Here is a 14,721-nt window from a genome sequence, read left to right on the forward strand (position 1 = left end):
CACAGAAAATCTGACGGCTAAAATGACTTAGAGGACCAAGCAGAAACACCACCCGAATCAATGTGAAGATTTGTTCAACTCCAAGTTATGTCAGCCACTAAATTATTAAATAATAGCCAAATGAATCACTTGGGAACGAACATAGCGTTCCTCTTGCATGTCTATTTTATATTTGTCTGGATCCCGTGTTTATTTTAGTCCCCAGCCATGTTTGTTTGAAAGGCATTAACAGAGGAACTCATGACCATGCCCCAGTGAAACTGCAGAAACGAAAGAACAACCCCAGTGATGGTGTTTCAAGGAAGCCAGGACACCTCTCGTGTGAGAGCCTGGGATAAGGTTTTTGCTTCAGCAAAGCATGGCCACACAAACATTGGCTTTATTCTGCCTTTTTCTGGCAGGTAGAGGTGTGAAGCTGGAGGCAGCTGCATTCCAGCAGCAGGGCAGTGGGGACCCGCCTCTTTACAGTCCTGGCACTGTGCCATCGCCCCATGCCAGAGCTAAGGTCGAACCGGAGCAACTGGAATTGCACTCCTGCCCTTCAGCCTTTTGTTTGCAAAAGGGGTTGATGCCCCAGGTTTTTCTTTTTTTTTTCTTTTTTTTGTTTTGTTTTGGGGTTTTTTGGTTTTGTTTTTGTTTGCTTGTTTGTTTTTGTTTTCCAACCAAGAGATTGCACTACAACAGCACCAGAGCAGGTTGATCTGTGGTGGGGACTGCAGCTCAGGTTTTGGGACAGTATTTCTGGGGCAGGATTTGAACATGGGTACAGAAACAGGGATTAAATCCAGCAGAAATAAGTATGTCCAACATGCAGCCACTTTGAGGATCTGTATGAGGAGGTGACATTGAGGCAGCTCATGGTGATGACATCATGGCAAATGAAAGTAAAACTGTAAACTGAAAAAAGGTGATAACAGCAGCAAAAACCTGCAGAAGTGCTTGGGCACTTCTGGGGGAATGGCTGGACTCAATGGTAGAGGGCTTTTCCAACCTTAGTGATTCCACGATTCTACTAATAAACACAAAACCCTGAAAACATCTATAGGTCAAAACTCCCTTCCAGCACTGGGTTCTGCTGCAGACCCCCCACCAAAGCAGGAGAGGTTCAGAGGTACAAAGTATAACCTGGCCCAGGCTGCTGCAGAAAATCCACGGGCACTGTGTGGCATCTCTCTGGCTTCTCTGACTTCAAAAAGAAGGAAACACAAAGGCAGAGGATGAAATTCAAGGCCCTTCCATCAGTAACACATTGCAGCTCCCGCTGTGGCTGGAGGACAGAAGAGCAAAGCTCCAGCACCAGACTGGGTTTGGAGGATGAGGGGGTAACAGAGCACACCTGTTTGTGTGAAAATGCTCTTCCTTCTCAGAGCAACGTTCCTGGACTTTTGCAGCTCTTTTCTGCTCTTAGAGGGGAAGCAAATCAACTTAACAGAGGAGAAACCAGAAATTGCCAGGCTGCACCCTCTGGACAGGGATTTGGCATAGGGAAGCAGCAATCCTTCCCAAGGCTCAGCTTTGAAATCAACACTGGGTATGAGCCATACTGGCTCCCTTCAGCTTTCTGAACAGGGTCAGCTCTGAAAGGATAAGGTACCTGAAAACCTGGTGCATTTGAGTGGAACAGACCAAAAGTAATTTATTTTTCAAGGGATTTTTTTCCTTGCTTTTCTAACATTATCTGTCAGTCTTTCTTTTCTGCAGTTTTTGTCCTAACTAACACAGGTATATGGACATGTCATCCTGCACGTGGAGCAGCCCAAGCAGAAGCACAGTCAGTGTTTGGGAGGATCACAATTCCTCACCCAAGCATGACCAGTGCAACTGAAGGCCAGTGGAACAAATCCCAACAAAAGCAAGGACATCCTTAACCTCTCCACTTTATAAGTGCAAGGCACATTCTTAACATGATCTTTGGTCATAAACAAGGAGCAGCATGTACATAAAAAGAAAAAAAAACAAGATCCTTTTCTTTGCAAACCCATTTGCACACAATGCTCTCCCCAGGGAGAGTGTACAAAATAACTGGGATGTGCTCAGCCACTGCTGAGGATCTCCAAGGATTAACCCCAGGATGCTTCTGCCTGAAGCAGGCACAGTTAAACCTCTCCCCAAATTAGAAACACGGTGTAAATCATTACTGTCAGCACCATGAAACCAGGCTCTGAAACAATTTGGAAGGTGTCAGGCAGCAGCAATTGCTCCATCATCCCAGGTCTCCAGAGCAGGGCTGCAGCTGAAATTCTACCAAGGAGCCTTGGATAGTGTCCCTCTGTCCTACCCTGGCAGGGACAAACTGCTTAGTGACTCTTCCTGCTGTCAGAATCTTTGGGAAGAGGCGAGGGATATCCATGGCCTTAGAACACCAACACTTTCTTGTACAGTTAATATGAGAGCAAACTTTTTAAACACAACACTCCCAGGCTGGTCACTCCCTCAGATTGGAAGGGGCTGCCTGAAATCCATGAATGTACTGGTAGACCAAAAATAGCTCTTGGTTACTTATGGCCTGTGGGTAGGGCTGTCCAGTCAGTGTTTATACATATTTATACATGTCCCATCTTTCTGCAGAAGCTGTTTGTTGTGCTCCCCTTCAAAACTCCACCTGAACATATAAAACCAGCACACTGCTAATCTAAAAAGGGCAACTTCTTCATTCAGCTGAGGAGTAATAGTCAGAAACCCGAAACTGAAATGCTTCCAGTTCCGCAAGACTCTCTTGCATATGAAAACCACAACCTGCTTCCCACTGTCTCTGGCACTTCAGATTTCTCTCCCTGCAGTAGCTGAACTACTGAAGGCTCATTGTTCCCCCAGGTAACCACAGGAGGAACGTCTGTGCCGGCAGAGGCGCCACGAGCCGTGACCCTTCTGCACGTCGGACACTGCCAGAGGCACGTAGGGGAAGGGAGTGGAGCCGAGAAGGGCCCTGGGCAGCCCCTCGGCCCCGCCGCCGGGCCCGGAGCTGGGCTGGGGTGTCTGGAAAGCGGGCGGGCTCGGAGAGCCGCGCTGACCTCTGCCGGGCACCGGCGGCGCTGCACGGCCCGAGCCGGCTCCACCCGCTACTCCCTCTGCCTCCAGGTGAAACGGGCCCCGCAAAAGCCGGGGACAAGCCTGGGCCTTCCCGGCCCGTGAATCCTGCTCCAGGGGCAGCTGGGGCTGTGAGTGCCTCTCGGAGCACCTGCGGCCACCCTGCACTTCTGTGACACCAGGTGGGCAACAGTCTAACTTACCAACAGAACCTCAGAGTCACTGAGGCTGGAAGAGCCCTTCAAGAACCAGTCCCACCGTAAATAACACTAAGTCATTAAAAAGATAAATCAATCCAGACACTGAGCTCAGCAAGCCAAGGGGGCAGCACTGGCACATCCTTCCCTTACAGCTTCACCATCCTTGTCCCTGCCTAGAAACCACCAAGCAAAGGAAACTTCACCACCAGTGTTTATCATGAGGGATTTAATCTAAACCACACAACTGAACCAATGGAACACATCTTCTCTGGGATGGATACAGGTCCAAGGGAGCCCCTTGGGCAGTGTGGGAGCTCCACCTGCTCTCCAGCCATGCTGCATTTCTACAGGAAGTGAATCTTCAAGGGTACGTTTTGGCTTCCAGACCAGCAATTTCCAAAAGAGAGATAGGATGAATACCTTAACTGTTGATCCAAACCCACAGCCGGCATACAAAGCCCATGCTTTTGCACATCCAGCTTGTTTTCCAAGGAATCACCACAGGGCTCACTGCTAGGCAAGAAGTCAGGTGGCATCAGCTACTGACCACCCCAGCTGAACCTGTAAAGCAGGGATTAGACTGCACCTCACCCCAGACAGGTGAGCAGGTACAGCTGTGTTGGACACTTCACAGGTGTTACAGCCAGGTGGGGTGACTGTCACAGTCAGTGAAAAGTTAAATACTGAACAACAAGTTGTAACCAAAACTTTAATCCCAAGGATCTCACAAAAGACATTTTACAAGTGACATGAAAATTCTTGTACAGTAAAGAAATGTTTAATAACTAATGTTTACAATGTACCATTAGACACAACACATCCACTCCAGGTGTCAGTTCTGCTGTGGATTTGGTCTATTCAGAGCTTCTGGAATACATGGTCAACCAACAATCATCTAATTAAGGACTCTACTCACACCAAGTACAAAATTAACTGACCCTATAGCTAAAAAGTTTTATTTCATGGAATATAAAGCAGCTCAGTCAGAACTGGAGCTGGATGAAGCTGCAGCCCCCAATCATCTCCCTTCCCCATGCCACTGGCTCACTACTCTCTTTCCCAGACAGGCTATGGAGCACCCATGTCCTGCTCTGCTCATGGCCTGATCCCACACACCATCCCTGCACACTTGCTCTAGCTGAGCCCCAGCCCAGCCCAGCTCTCCCTGCTACACAACACAGACTGTTTGTCATTCCAACCCCCCACCCCCCCCCGTGTCTAATGGTACATTGGAAAACCATTAATATTACAAATCATAGGATCTGCTCAGAACCATATACAGATTCACATCTTTACATTTGCCACCTGTTACAAGATACAAAGAACAAAGCAGGTTCAACAGCTAAAACATTTTAAAAATGCACCAAGCTTTATGAAGTTTCAAAACAAAACAATGTTCTGTACATACTCCTGGCCTCGGATCTCATGACTTCCTGTACACAGCTCCGTCCCACAGTCTTATTTCCTCTCATTTGACCTGGAGCGACTGAAGAACAACAGACAGGTAAGGTTAGGATCAGGTGTCAGGAGCAGCACATTTTCCTTTAAGCCCCCCAGCCACAATCAGCAGGTGATATTTGAGCATTTTAAAAATACTGTTCATTGACTAAAACAGAGTATTTTATTGTTTAAGGTGAAGAATCTCCTATGACACTGCAGGTGATTCTCCAGCAAGGCACGAAAAGTCATTTTTGCATTTTCTCAGAACACACAAACACTGAAGACTCTTCTTACCTGCGAGACCTGGAAAAGGAGCGAGAAGGCTTGTGGTTCCTCTCCCGTGAGAGTGATCTTTCTCTTCTCCTGTCTCTGGAGAGGGACCTGGCAGAGATCACATCACATCATCAGAGCAAAGCTTCATCAGGCCAAGGAGGTTCCTTGAGGAGTTTCCCTTCAGGAGTGGAGGTTTTTAACTATTCAACCAGGGGAAACCTGTTACCCAGGCTGCTATTAACCCTTTCTTGAGGGAAGAATAATACACCTGAGCCAAGAGCTGTAAACAGGCATACAGTGCTTTGCAGAAGTTGTTTTTTTTTCAGAATCCCACTTAATCACATTCTAATTTATGGCTGGACTCAAATCTTAAAGGTCTTTTCCCACCTAAGGGCTCCATGATCCTATGCTCACAGTATCTGTGAGACAGCAGCACATTAACAGTTAAACTTTGGGGAAAACAGACAGAAGACCACAGGCAGATGCAGAAAGGAAATTACTTCTGTTCTCAGTATCCTTCCACTGCTGTCCCTGGAATCTCAAACAGCTCAGTAATTCCAGGCAAGCAATATGACAGAAACAAATCTGTTTCCCTTTTACCAAACTACTGACTGTGCACAGCCCACGCATGGAGCTGGTTTGGGCTGTTCTTTTCAACCCTCCAGGTTGGAGCAGTCCATGGGGCAGGGATGGGATTCGTACCTGCTGCGGCTCCGGGAAAAGCTTCTCCTTCGTGGTGATCTAGAACCAGAAAACAAAATGTGAGGCACTTTATCCATTCTTTGAGCTTTAATGGGGTGAGGCATTTCCCAACTTGTCAAACTCACTGTTGGGCCCAGGGAACGTGCCAAGAATAACTGGCATCCATCATCCAGTAAAAGGCATGGAAAGATTAGGCAGTAAAACCAAGTTCAGGGTGAACAGCACATTTCCAACCACGAATTCACTTAACTAAGAACGCGTCAGAGCAGAGTTGTCCAATGCAACACTTTCCATTTCAACTAAATACACTGCCCAGGACACCACACCAAAGTCCCACAGGTGGTTCCAAAAAAAAAAAAAAAAAAAAAAATAGCACAGAGCAAATGTTTTGGAACCCATGCAAGCAAAAAAGGTCCATAACAAGACATAAGAGATATCAAGTGGAAAAAAAAATGTGAGAATGCGCTCAGTGTCAATATTGATAATGCCATTAAGTGCTACATTAGAACTGCATATTTGTGATTGTCATTTTTAATGCCATAGAGTGTGTTTAGACTATTTTCTTATAAAAAATTAAAAATTAAAAATATAACCTTAGCTCGGCCCAGTTCATCCCAAAAAGTAATTGTTTTAAGTTTTGAAAACTGTTAGTAAAACCATTTAAAGGTGATAGGATTTTTTTCTGGCAAGGAAAAGCTACATTTGTTAGAGCTTCATTAAAAATTTAGTTTGGCATCTCACATGCAAATATCCTGGTTTTTACATTATTCACAGTGTAAGAGCTTTCATATCACCCTTAAAAGTTTTCTCAAGCAACATATGTACGTTACCACTCAATTATGCACAGCCAGCCTTTGATTGAGAAAAGTAATTACTTATAAGCCGCTTACTCCTTATTTTAACCAGCAGTAAACTGTATAAGCAGGAAAAACTTACAAGTCTTTGGTTTCAACAAGCTAGAAATGGTGAGGTGAGGCTGCCGGACTGACTGCCAAGAAGAATTTGCTGAAAAGGTTTTGCCAGATGTTGCGTTGTATTTAGTTGGTTGGCGAAGGGGGTGTTGTGGATTTTTCCTGCTTTTTTGTTAGCCGAAGGCTGCTGCTGTAGTTGTTGTGAAGACATTTGGTAAATAAACAGCTGAGCTGATTGGCCGGGAATGTGTGGGCGGTCGAGGTGGCTGCTGCCGATTTGGTTAAGGTTGGAGAGAAGGCTGAGAGAAAACAGCATGCTCGGGAACCAAAGGGCGGTGCAACCTGACGACTGGCCATGCCTGGGTCATGTGAAACGACACCAGCCAAGCTGCATGGGGCGCGCTGGTCACATGACGCTGAAAGGGCTAGTTGGCTGGCTAATGCAGACTCAGAGGGTGGTGAGAAGAGACATGATGGTGACTCTGTAACGGGTTCATTTTTATTAATAGATGGACCAAAAAGCATAAAAAAAATGAAAAACAAGCCATCAGTACAACCATCTATTAGCTAACAAATACTCCTAATGTGTTATTTTTTCAACAGCAAAAGGGTAAGCTTGAAACCCTGGCTCAGGAGGACTTCACTCACCTGCCACAGGCAAATTGAGTCCTGTAAAAACCACGGTGCACACTTAAACTGCCAGACAAACTAGTCTGGGTCCAAGAATGTGCCAGTTCCCAAAAATCCTGCCATCTGCTAGAGCTGGGTTTGCAAACCTCAAGTGACAGGATTGTCACATGATGCTTTATTTCCATGCTAACACTAAAGTGTCAAGATTCGAGATGTTTAAAGCAACTGTTAATCTATTATTAAACAGCTGCCTGCTTGGGAAGTATTTAAGTTCTGCAAACGAAGTGGAAAAACCCATTGGTATGGAAATGCTAAACTGCTGTATGTCATGTTCTGCCATTATGGAGTAAAGGAAAGGAACAGCCTAAGTTGAAGTATGGGGAAGAAAGGGAAAGTGTGACTAGAAGATGAGCAGGTTTTAAGAGGAAGGAGGATAAGCCCAGGACAGAGGACACTGACTACCAACTGCACAGTCACCTAAGGACAAAAGCCAACAACATTCAACACAACTCAAGTTCACCTCGATTTTGTGGGGAGGGGGTTGATTTGGGGGGTTTTTTTAGCATTCGTCATTTCCGAATCATGATCAGATAGATGAATGTCATCCATCAACATGCCTTTAACAAGCCTGCTTCTAGGACGCTACGTGGTAACTGTGCCAAGAGCTCTAGGATTGTGCTGTGCCCAGGTACCTGCGCCGAGGAGGGGGACTCCTCCTGCGATAGTCATCCCGAGGGCGCCGGCCCCACGATGGAGGGGGGCCACGGTTCCGACTCCGCTTCTCCCCGTTGGAGAGCTCCACTCGGACACGACACCCACACAGGGTTCTGGGAAGAGAGGGTGACGCTGGTTAGCATTTCCAGGGAGACGGCAGCATGGAACAAAGCATACATGATCCAGAAAGAACGGATAAGGGCAAAAATGTTCTGTCATCAAAGAACAGTGCCCAGACTCAGCTCCAGCATGACTGTGGGGGACCCTTCCCTGGAAGTGTCCAAGGCCAGGTTGGACTGGGCTTGGAGCAAACTTGTCTATCTAGTGGAAGGTGTCCCTGCCCATGGCACAGGGTGGAACTGGATGGGCTTCCAGCTGAAACCATTCTGAGATTCCTTGGCAGACAAAGGTTTGGCTGCTTCTCAAAACTGCTGTGCCAGTAAATCAGGCAGGGAAAGAGCAAAGGAGTCTCCATAGTAAAACCATGTGCAATTTAATTAACGCACACAAAGAAGTACAAGTAATTTCCAACTTGAGAGTTCAACTGTGAAGTGCAAAATTAACCACTACAATGCTATTCATGGAGGGGAGGGTTAGGGGGGATATTGGGAAGGAATTCTTCCCTGTGAGGGCAGGGAATCCCTGGCACAGGTTGCCCAGAGAAGCTGTAGCTGCCCCTGGATCCCCGGAAGTGTCCAAGGCAATGGTGCTTAGAGCAGCCTGAGATGGTGGAAAGTGTCCCTGCCCATGGGGAGGGTTAGACTGGATGAGCTTTGAGATCCCTTTCAGACCAAACCAATCCGGGGTTCTATTGCTGCACTGTAAGAACACCCTTACAGTAGCATATAAATAAATAGTGCATAAGAAACGTGTCAAAACCTTAGTCCTGCAGTTTAAGCTTCACAATCTAAAACTGTATCCCTCCTACAATGTGTCATATTTTGACCAGCCAAGCCAAGCACACAAGCATGTTTTACCTTCCATCTAGTTCTCTTACTGCATCAGCTGCATCTCGGGGATCTTCAAATTCCACAAAAGCAAAACCAGGAGGATTTCTCGCCACCCATACACTGCGCAGTGGTCCATAGTAGCCAAAAGCTCGCTCTAATTCCGTTTTGTTGCCATTATTTCCAAGGTTACCCACGTAGACCTTGCAGTCCAGCGGACAAGAATCACGATGCATTGCTAGGACAAGAAAAAAGTTCACATATATTTAACACAGCGCATGTGCTCCTTCACTTCAAGGGAAATCACTCTATTGGCTGCTTCCCCCTGAAACTTCAGTAGTGATCCCTTCTGATGGAGAAATTGTTTGGAAGGGGCGGGGGGGGGTGAAAGAAGACTTAAAACCCAACAAGAGAGCTGCTACGTTGCACTGTGATTATAAGTCACTATTTCGGGGAACTTCGTTTACTTTTACAGCTTAGATTTGAGGGAGGTCCCTGCGCCCCTCTCCCTGCTTAGCGCGGGGGGGTCTGCAGAGGGCGCTGCGCGGGGGAGGCTCCATTGTTCCCGGATCGGGATCAGGATCAGGGCGATCGGCGCACGAGCCGGGGTGGGGGGCAGCGCCATCTCCCGCCAAGCCCCGCGGGCAATGCCTGGGGACTCGCTCCGGAGCTGCTCCTCGGCGCGGCGTGAGGGGCCAGCGCTGCCACCGGCGACCGGCTCGCCGCCACACCGCCCCCGCGGCACCTCCCGCCCCAACTCGCACACCGCGGGGAGCAGGGCGAGAACGGGCTCCTCCGGGCAACCCGCGGCCTTCCCGCCCGGTTCCGCTCAGGGCTGCGGCAGCCGCCGCCCCAGGCCCGGCGTTACAAAATGGCGGCTGCTCTTTGTTTGCCGCCGCCGCCGCTTTCATCCGCCCTGCCGGGCACCGAGACCGCGGCTGCCGCCTCCCCCCCGCCCGCCGGGGTGAAGATCCTCACCGGTGCTCAGAGGGAGGCCGCGCGAAGGGAGCCCGCGCTAAACTCAGCCGACTCGACCCTCAGCGAGACCCCAGCTCCGCTTTTCCTCACTGGACAAAATGGCGGCCACCAACGGCCCCGCCCGTCTTTATATAGAGCCAGTAGCCCCCACGTGATGCAATGCAACAGCGAATCACAAGGCGTTTTTGCGTTGATTGACAGATAGCGTCACTGCGCGCGCGCGGGTGGGTGGGACTTTGGTGATAATGGCGGGAGCGCTGAGGGAGCCCCGCCCGGGCCCTGCAGTCGGGGAGCGGTAACACCCCCAGAACTGCTGCTTTTCTGGCTAACATGGAAAATAAAGTTTTATTTCCTTGTGTCTTTGGCCCGATGGGGTCCGTCCAGGTAGGGTTTGCATCTATGAATGCGTTAATTTTCTCAGAGCCGTTTCTCTCCGTGAGCTTTCAATAAGTGTGTTGAGCAAACTGCTGTAAACCAGAGTTTTTGGTAAAGTTTATGTCCGGGCTTTGCTTACTTAGGCATAAAGGACGGAACTGAATTTTTTTTAGCGCTTGAGAAGACGAGAGGATCTGAACGGAGGAATTTTAGTTAAGATACACAGTGCTGTTGATGTGCTTTGCCAAACTCTCACTCATACATGATGTTTGTACATGTTGTATGTACAATGGGTTTTAAGCTCTAATTAAACAATTAACTTGTTCCAAAATGGTTGCCTTAGGTAACAAACCTCCTGGTTTTGGTTATCAGGTAATATAAAAAACCCACCCAGGGCTGTTGCTGCAATAACCTCCCAAAAACCTCCTTTTGCAGCCAGGCTGGGTTTAATCCAGACTTCAACTCTTTGCCATGGGCAAAAGAAGACGAATTTATCTGGTACAAATATAATTAGTAATACTTTAAATCATATCACACACAAAAAGGCATTTTGAGTACAAACTAATGCTCATTGACTATGCTTTCCAAGGAGGAGCTGTGCAGAGGATGGAGCATCCTCTGTCTACCAGAATTCCAGAAACCCAACTGGAATTAAAAACAACCAGCTGATATAATTAATTGGAATTTTCAGAAATCTTTTACAGCATCCTCCATTATTTTAAGGAGTTTTTTCTCAGTAAAATCCTCCAAGGGTCAAAACTGGCCAAGGGACAGACACAACAATTTTGAGGTAATGAATGCTCCAAAGTATCTTTATTCTGTGTACAGTTATCTGAGAGTTACCTGCCTTTAATTAAGGAAATCTAATCCATTGTAATCTAAATTAGCTGATGGCTAATTTCCTGAGGCAACACAAACAAAGGAAATAATTTGAAGGTTGGAGCTGTTCAGCCATTTCACTTTGTGGCTTCTTTGAGACAGTGATTTCCAGCACTCCCCTTCCTTCTCCAGGGGGGTTTACAGCATTCCTAGACACTCCTCACATCACATAATCTATGTTTCAAACATGATTTAAGTTTTGTAATAATGGATATTTTTAAAAAAAGAAAGAATCAGAACAAATATTAGAGAGCAACTTAGATAACCTTGTAATCCTATCAGAGCTTTTAATTTCATACCAAAGTTACACATGATGTATGAAGATAATTCCAGGTGACAGACTTGAGAACAAAGGATTTATTCAGAAGTCAGTTCACCTGCTGCAAAGCAAACAGAGCACTCAGCACTCACCTAGGACAAGTTACCTGCTCTATTCAAGCACCTCTTCCCTGGGGTTGAGCCTGTCACCACATTTTATAAATCACAGTCCACAAAAATCACATCATCCAAACAATCTGTTTCCAGTTTGCTTTTGGCATTATTCAGAAACTAAACATGGCCCATCACGGGGACACAAGGCAGAGGTCAGAGTGTTCAGCCAAATTCCCAGAGCTGGGCTTGGGGTGTGCCAGCACAGCCACACAACACTTGTGTCATTCCAAAGTCAGTGGTTTGATCATCCTCCCAAAACTGGCCCCCAAACCAGCCCTGTGGATGTCACACATGTGGAAGCTTTGTGCTACATTACTTCCCTCCTTCCAAATTTGTGAGTGTTTGGAAAAATCCTGCTGCACTGCACTCGCTGGCTTTTACCACTTGTGTCCAATATTATTGGCTGAATGTTTTATAACACCCCCAGACCAGGATCCAAGACCACACTGATCTGGAGTAAGGTGTTCTAGTCAAACTACAGTTGTGGTTTCTGAGATTTCAGTCTCACAGAGGAAAATTAACACATTCTAGATGTTATGATTTCAAAGAAACCTCAGCTGTGTGAGCCAAATTTAAGGGATAACCAAACCACAGAATATCCTGAGCTGGAAAGGACCCACAAGAACTATCAAAAATCTACTCCTGGCCCTTCACAGGACACCCCAAAATCCCAGCATGTGACTGAGAGCATTGTCCAAATGCTCCTGGAGCTCTGGATACCTCACAAGACATAATATTTACTGGAGAATACTTTTACCTGCAAGATGATCTCTTAGAGCTGATCCTCAAGCAAAACCAGACACCAGCAAAACCAGTTATTTACTGGCACAGTTCTGCCCACAGAGAGGCCTTTTGCTGGGAAACGTCATTGCTTGAACAACAGGAACTGGTGGAGGGGATGCATCTTCAGTCAGAAACTGACTGCACACAGGCACATCTGAGCCTGCTGCCATGAGGTTCCTGTGGATTTGCTCCATTTTCACATCCTGCCCATTGACCAGCCCTGGTAAAGGCTGTTTTCTGAAGAAGCAGAGACTTACACAAGCCTGATCTTTAGATATATTTCGGTGTGTGAGCTTATTCCCACTCACTCACCTGTTTACAGGGTACAAGTCCCTTATTTCCTCACTTTTAAAACCTATATTTTTACCCTGTGAAAGCTTTTATCTCTAGCTCAGACTTCATGTAAAGAGAGAATGAAACAACAGACTGTAATTTATATATCATAGACCTAAGTAAGACACAGCACCACAGCACAGGGTGCACTGCCTGTCCCCAAGACTCAGCAGTTGGGGATTAATTAATACGTTGTTTCTTTATTTGGATGACATTTAATTGCTCATCCTTCATCCTCACCTTTCCAGGTGTGAGGCTTCTGCCACTGTTGGGGTCTCATGTCTAAGCTATTGGCACCACAGTGACATTCCCTTGCAGGAGCAGATCCCAGAGGGTTCCTTTCCATGGAGACAGGGCCCATGGCACTGGGAGACATCCCCCTTTTGTTTTTTGACTCAGATGAGGTTCTCAGGAGACTTCTGCAACACTGTGAAACCTGTGATAAGCTCAGAGAGCCCAATGGGTGTTACAAAAGCAGCAATAGGGACATGAGGCTTTGCCTCAACTTCACCTGAATTTGTTTTGCACACATAAAATATTCCATCTGGAGACTATTTTGGGCAGAAAAGAGAATCAGCCCCAGGCTTGACTTCAGGTTTGGGAGGACAAAATGCTCATCCTTGCTGCCATGTTCATACAGAGCTGTGAGTCCCAGGAGCTTCTGGAGATTTGGCTTGAAATCAGAAAACAGAAAATGAAAACAGTGAGCCTGAGTCACTGCTGTTCAACTCTAATTTTAACTTCTGGAAGATGGGAGTTTTCTCTGGAATGACGCAGTACATAGTGCATAGGGGCCAGGATTTCAAACTGCTCCTGGAACAGTTTGCCCCCCTCCCAAATATGATTGCTGGCACCTCTGCCGATGGCACAGGACTGTCCCCAGAAACAAGGAGGTGACACAGAAGAGCTAAAAGCACCCAGAGGGAGAGGAAGCCTGGGACTCACTCCTGGGAGCTGAACTTCACATCTTGAAATGGTTATGGGTCTGCTGGCTCCTTCCCCAGGGACAGAGAGCTGGTGATGCCCCTTGTTAAAAACAACAATATAATATTGGCTTTCACATTTATGTATTAGCCTTTACACGTTGTTTTTGATCCTAAGTATTTGAATATGGTACAATTTGTAACTCCTGTTAGCTGCTCATTTGTATAACACAATCTATTAGTTTTGCACTGTAGAGCTCACAGAAATAGTCATGTGATGAATATATTATATCTGTGTATACACCATATAGCTTATAGAACTAGTGGCGTGATAAATGTATTATGTTGTAAACCTTAGTAAAACATGAAATGTTAAAATGCTTCTGTGTAACTAAGAGAGTGGTGTAAAGCAATTACGTGATTTTCCCCACATCTGCTGACTGACCTCTCCAAGTGATAGCAGTGACACAAATCAGAGCACCCGAGAAGAGTTGGAGAAAAACTTGTTAACTCCTCTTTATCAGAGAAGTGTGAAACAACAGGATGAAGGAATAAAATATATTGACCTGATCTACAGGTTGTCATGCAGATAAATCAGCATGTAAAGCCAAACAAAAGAGTTTCTGCAACATCAAAAGCTCCCAAGAATGTTTGAATAATGTATGAAACACATGAAAATGTATGGACCTCTGTAATGTATCATTATATAAGTAACACTTTCTTAATCTACCAGTGTGTTCTTAAGCCGATAGCCAGAAACATCCCACGCTGGACATTGTCCCTTTTTATCCCCTTATTCAATTCTTAAAAATTCTAAGGAGTGAACTCTGTTTTTCACACTCTGTAGCACCTCGAGTGCAGGTGCGATAATGGCACAATCCGGGTGTTTTGCGGTGGTGTCGTTTCCTCCCCGCTGTGAGAGAGGCAGGCCGGGGAGGGCAGGAGCCCTGCGGCAGCTCCGTGTCCTGTCCTGTGCTCGGAGCGTTTCCTCCGGCCAGGGCGGTGCCCGGCTCTCCGCTCACCGCACCGCAGCGCTCGGGGTTTCGGGTCTGTCGGGCTAACAGCAGTAAGGGAAAAAAAAACCAACCAAACCACAACCCAAAAATAATAATAAAAAAGAGTTGATGTTTTCGTCAGGGAAGCAGGAAGACTTCTGGAGCCCACACTTCTGTTA

General features: G+C 46.6%; 1 protein-coding gene across 1 annotated transcript; it reads right to left on the reverse strand.

Annotated features, from left to right (window-relative positions):
- Window positions 1-3,922: 3,922 nt before the first annotated feature.
- On the reverse strand, window positions 3,923-9,963 carry SRSF3 (serine and arginine rich splicing factor 3). The gene is made up of 6 exons (XM_058855955.1): window positions 9,823-9,963; window positions 8,875-9,082; window positions 7,876-8,010; window positions 5,643-5,681; window positions 4,962-5,048; window positions 3,923-4,713 (listed from the first exon to the last, which is right to left on the reverse strand). The coding sequence occupies exons 2-6, from the start codon at window positions 9,078-9,080 to the stop codon at window positions 4,686-4,688; spliced, it is 495 nt and encodes a 164-aa protein (XP_058711938.1). The 5' UTR covers window positions 9,081-9,082; window positions 9,823-9,963; the 3' UTR covers window positions 3,923-4,685.
- Between the last annotated feature and the right edge of the window lie 4,758 nt (window positions 9,964-14,721).

Source organism: Poecile atricapillus, chromosome 23 (genome assembly GCF_030490865.1).
Source record: "Poecile atricapillus isolate bPoeAtr1 chromosome 23, bPoeAtr1.hap1, whole genome shotgun sequence".
Classification (NCBI taxonomy): domain Eukaryota; kingdom Metazoa; phylum Chordata; class Aves; order Passeriformes; family Paridae; genus Poecile; species Poecile atricapillus.